Consider the following 5,516-nt stretch of genomic DNA (forward strand, 5'->3'; position numbering starts at 1 on the left):
GAGAGAGACAACCCTGCACTGGCCCAGACCATCACCAGCCTGGATATGCCAGAGCCCCACTTGCCAGCACAGGAAGAAGGGAAAACCTGTAACACACACACGACTTAAATCAAGAATCAGCATCTTCACCCCGTGCCCTGCGGTGCCTGGATGCACAGACTGCAGAGGAACAGCCCTTCCATCCAACATCCAAGCACAAGTTATGGGCAAACCTGCTGCTGACCTGGAGAAATCCAGCTGCTAATGCCTTCCCAAGGCAGCAGAGCACATCTCTTTTTTGCTGACAAGGTCCCACTGCTGGTTACAGCCAAGCCAAGGAGTTAACAACATCAGCAGCAACACAGCAAGATTTCCTTCTAGACTCCTATTTCCTAAACCCTCGACAAATCAAACACCCAAGAAAAACTGAGCCAACAGCAAAACCCACAGACAATTCCCAGTTCCTGCTCTATTTCTTGTCTACCTGCCATCTTCCAGCTCATCACAGAGGCTCTTCCTCTCACAGAATATCCACTCTGCCAAAGCCTGCAAGGATTTTATCCTATTTGAGACCCATTGCTTTACTATCAGGTTGCCAAGTGTATCACAGGGGTATTAATCCCCACAGTGCCTCCAAGCAGTAAGTTGAGTAAAGCAAAGCAGAACAGCTGGAGCTACAATTGCAACTGGGTGGAGACTGATTTTGCTGAAAAATGGGATTTTTTTCCCCTGAAAAATCTCCCCTTCAACACTGGAAAAACTGACAATGCCTTTTTGTTTTCTTCAGCTGAGCAGATGTGGCCTCTTTTGCCCTATGTTTAAATTATCAAAAAGCTATTGAAGTTTTCCATTTAAACAGGAATCTGTAACCAAAGTGTTTATAACCACTAAAAAAAGGAACAATATGAAAAAATAAGCCTGCTTAACAGATTCAAAACCTTTTTTCTTTTTTCTCTCCACAAAAACTCCATTTGTCTTTCAACCTCACACACCTCCTTGCTCTTCAGTTACAGACTTCAAGTTGAAATGTCTGTAACCTTTGCCAGCAGTTTTCAGGCTGCTGAAGAATTTCCTGCAGCCCCTTCCCAGCTCACCCCCTTATCTACCCACACAGGCCTCTAAAACCACTCGCAACCCCAAAGCAGCCCCAGCTGCTCCACCTGATCACAACCCCACCCTTGGGCCAGCTCTGTTTGGCAATGTGTAAGAAAACCTTTCTTCTCTGGCTTCTGGTAGGCAAGGGATGGGTCTGACCAGGAAAGGCCAGGGAAGCAGGGAAGGAGGCAGACCCATGGTGGCTGAGGCTTTCTAAAGGGCTAACGAGGGGGAAGGGTTTCCAACTGGAAGAGGAGAGACTGAGATGAGATTTTAGGGAAGAAAATCTTCCCTGTGAGGGTGGTGAGACCCTGGCTCAGGTCTCAGAGAAGGTGTGGATGCTCCATCCCTGGAAGTGTTGGATGGGGCTTGGTTGGAAGGCATCCCTGTGCATGGCAGGGGGGTTGGAACTAGATGAGCTTTAGGGTTCCTTCCAACCCAACCCAGCCTGTGGTTCTCCAAAAGCCCACGTGCACAGCCACATTCACTGGAAGCTCAGGGCAGGGGGTGAAGGTACCTCTTCTGGCTGCATCAGCACAGCCCTTCTCAGCCAGCACAGCCAGAGCTGCTCAGCCCACACAGACCCAGAGCTCAGCCTAGCACAGAGGTTTACCCAGGAGGCTCCTGGTGAGGCTGAACTATTACTGTGCATTCTCCTTTAGGGCCTGGACATGGGGTTCACCCCAACACACACAAGAGGAGGAGAAAAGGCAGTACTGACCAGGTAGCTGATGTAGGGCAGGTACTGGTAGGTGAGGACAGGCTCTCCATACAGGTATGCCACGTGCACCAGACAGGCCAGCACTGGCTTGGACACCTGATCTCCCAACACTGGCCGTTTCTGGTAGATGTTTCCCATACTCAGGGGACTGTTCTCATCATTGCTTGGTATGAACTGCTGCCTGGTGGGGCCTGCCCAAGAGACAACGTCATGAGCTGAAGCAACAGGCTACACCCGAGCCCCGAGTCAAACCAAACCCCAGCCTGGGGTCAGAGGAGCAGACGTTACCGACGTAGCAGGAGGTGAGCAGGCGGAGCAGGTTCCTGGCAATGAAGCGGGAGGTGACAGTGGGGCCCAGCTTGGCCGAGAGCCACCTCACCATCTTACAGGCTGTGTCTGCAAAACAAAACCAGGCCCAAGGACAGAGCCCGGCACAGGGCAGATTAGCTATCACCCACCTGCTGCCCCACAGGCAGCTTCCTGGCTCTCAGACACACACACACTGCCCCATGACCTGGCCTCTTACACTGGTTTCATCGCTGCCCCCAGGCTGGAAGCACAGACACCCCCAAATCTGGACTGACTTCTTCCCAAGCTCTCCCCTTCTCCCACTCTTGCCTGTGCTGGGTGGCTGCCATGCTCCGCAGGAAGGCTCAAGGCAACAGGGTCTTACCCAGGAGTATTGTCTGCTCTTTGTCATCAGAGTGATCCGGCAGCTCTTCTCCCTCTCCATCCTCGGGCTCACTGCTGTCATCAGCCAGGGGGACATCCACGGAGGTGCCAGCATCCGCGCCCACTGGCAGCTCAGCATCAACCACAGCCTCCTCATGCTCCTCCTCCTCGTGCTCCTCCTCCTCTTCCTCCGAGTCCTCACTCTGTTTCAGGTCCTGGCTGCTGTCCATCGACTTCAAGCTGCTCTTGTCCTTCTGGGAATCACCATCGGCAGGTCTGTCCTCCCCCAGGGACACCTCGCTGGCGCTGCTCTTGTCGCTCAGCCGCCCCAGGCTCAGTGACTCCTGCTCCTGAGGCTGCAGGGACTCCCCCACGTAGAGGCCACTCTGGAAGTCCTCACCCTCAGGCAGGTAGGCTTGGTCATGGAAGCTGACACCAGAGGTGTAGTCGAGGAGGTCGAGCGCCGCGGTGCTGTGCTCCACGTCCATTTTGATCTCCTCCCCAAAGACGCAGGACACCGGGCTCTCCCCTCCGCTCTCATCGTCCTCAGCCGTGCCAAGGAGGGACTTGCTCTCCTCCCGCGAGCTCTCGATGCCCACCAGGATCTGCAGGATGTGTGGCAGCAGGTTCAGGAGGAAGGGCTGCAGCCCCAGGCGCACAATCAGCTGGGCCACAAAGCAGTCGGTGTAGAGGTAGAACCTGCCGTGGCGGGAGCAGGGGGTCTCATACGCCCCGATCAACGGCTTGAGCAAGTATTTATTGGCATTCTTTGGGCCCAGGGATTTAGCTATGGGTTCAAAGAGATACCAGGCTGCGTAGACAGCAGTGTTCTCCTCGGACATCAGAGATAAGATGAAGGGCAGAAGAATCTCCAAGCCTTCAGGAGTGATTTCGGAAAGGATCCCCTCCAGCTGCTGCCACAGCTGGAAAACAAGCTCCCGGCCCTGACCCTCATCCTCAATCTTCTTTGCCTGGTAGGTGAAAATGAACTTGTGCAGGGCAGGGAAGTATGTGGGGAAGGGGACAATGGAGCTGAAAGGACTGAGGAGCTGGGTGGGACAGGGTGGGGGGAGGCCCTGGGAGATGGGTTGGTATTCAAACAACTGGCCCGTGCCCTTGCCCAGCCTGGTCTTCAGAAGCTTCTCCACTGGCACACTCAGCTGCAGGAGGACGTGCAGCACGTGCTGGAGCGGGGCTGGGATCTCCTTGGGATGGTAGCGACAGAGGTTACGGACCATCAGGAACCGCTCCCGGAGCGACGCGTCCGGCTTCGAAGGACGAATCCTCGGGGCAAATATAATCTCAGCCACCAGAACGCCCAGAGCTTGCATGTCCCTCTGGAAGAGGTCTGAGAGACCCAGGGGTGGCTCTTCCCTCGGCTGCTCCATTAGCTGCATCTCACTGCTTAAGCCTTTAACCAAGAAATTGTCCAGTTTCTCCAGTTCTTCCAAGGCCTGGAGGGGATTGAAGCCTTCAGGAAGCGTGATCTTGTCAGCCTGATCCACAGCACCTGCCTTGCTGCGACGGAGAGGTCGGACCCCTGGGGCTTTGCCTTCAGTGGCATAAGCAGGGAGGGCAGAGGGCTGTGCTGCAGGCACGGGGGCAGAGGGCTGGTCAGCAGCTCTACTGGTAGCAGAAATCGAATCCAGGGCTTCTGTGCCTTGCTCTAAATCATCCTCACCAGCGAGGGCTTTGTCCCCAGACCAGGTGGTTTCACTAGGAGTGGCCTCCAGGACCAGCCCATTCACTGCATCCGTCACCTGGCCTTGGATATCCTCCAAAAACACAGTCTCCCTGATGTTCTGGAGAAGAGGCCGAGCAATGGTTGGAGCTTCAGGAGGTGTGTAGGCAGGTCCCACCATGCGCCTGGGATGTGGCTGGTCAAAGAGCTGCACAACCCCGTAAGTTGTCAGGTGCGTGTGGTTGTCTACTAGATGGAGGCAGACGTTCTTCTCCTTGACAGCATCCTTCCCCAGCAGCTTGTACCCAAAAGTGAGATCAATCCAGTGGTGGAGGTCCTGAGAAACTTCCCAGCTCTCAAGGAGCATGCGGTGGACTTCAATGAACTCCTCGTAGGAGCTACACCAAGATGGCACATCCAGGTCGGGAAAACGGAAGATGGAGGGATCTGTATAGAACTCTGGGATGCACTCATCCGGGGTCCAGCTCTGCATGCGCTCCATGCTGGCCGGGTACTCGTTGGGCTCCCACTGGGACCTCACGTGGCAGCACAGCACTGCCCTGGGTGTCCTCCGAGCCGTGTACACGTAGTAGGTGATATCTGAAAGGACGTCGGAGATGTGATGGGGGACGTGGAGCTGCTCCCCACTTGATCCACCAGCAACAAACGCCTGCTTGGTCATCTCATAGGTGAAGTCCAACTGCTTGTCTCCCTTGTTCAGTCGGAACTTGGATTTCCTGAGGTCCCTGAACTTGCCATTTTTGGTAGTGAAGTCCACCACCCATGGAAGGACTGGGTGATAATTGGGGTCTCCCATTCTCCTCCCAGCCAAACTGTTCAGACACATAAGGTAGTCAAAGTTGCTGACCTGCCCATGGACCCACTTTAACACCAGGTCTTGAAGGTCCTTCTGGCAGGCGGTGCACCTCGCCTCCTGCCCTTGCACACCAGCACTGGTTTGCTCTCTCCTTCCTTCCAGACCAGCCTCCAGAGTCACTTCCTCCTTCTTCAGTCCCTCGTACTCTCTGAGGTTCACGCGGAGCCGGCTGCACAGCTTCTCATCCACAGCCACATCCCGAAGGGAAAAGGCGCCGCAAGCCAGACCCACCTGGTGACAAGCCTTCATGGCCTGCAGCACGTGGAAGAGGAGGAAGAGGATTTTGGCATGGCTGTTGGTGAGCTTGGCCGGGCTGAAGGTCACGATGTCGTGCAGACAGTACTGCACGTAGGGGTAGATGATGTACAGCATGTCAGCAGACTCCAGCAGAGCTTCAGCCTGCAGCAGGTTGGGGCAGGAGGACACCCCTTTGGTGCCCACCACGCTCTCCTTGGCAGGGGAAGCACCGGGCACGTTCTTGCCCACCTGAA

The 5,516-nt window shown here is 55.2% G+C and overlaps 1 protein-coding gene across 1 annotated transcript in view; it reads right to left on the minus strand.

The window, feature by feature from the left end:
* The window catches only part of WDR81 (WD repeat domain 81), a gene marked incomplete at its 5' end in the record, with an annotated part of 9,807 nt that extends 4,296 nt beyond the window's left edge, over nt 1–5,511 (minus strand). The window contains 3 exons of the mRNA XM_009995134.1: nt 1,796–1,986; nt 2,084–2,191; nt 2,469–5,511. Of these exons, the coding sequence (XP_009993436.1) occupies nt 1,796–1,986; nt 2,084–2,191; nt 2,469–5,511 (3,342 nt within the window). The remainder of the gene's footprint in view (nt 1–1,795; nt 1,987–2,083; nt 2,192–2,468) is intronic.
* Between the last annotated feature and the right edge of the window lie 5 nt (nt 5,512–5,516).

The sequence above is a fragment of the Chaetura pelagica genome, unplaced genomic scaffold (genome assembly GCF_000747805.2).
Source record: "Chaetura pelagica isolate M959 unplaced genomic scaffold, ChaPel_1.0 scaffold713, whole genome shotgun sequence".
NCBI classification, from domain to species: domain Eukaryota; kingdom Metazoa; phylum Chordata; class Aves; order Apodiformes; family Apodidae; genus Chaetura; species Chaetura pelagica.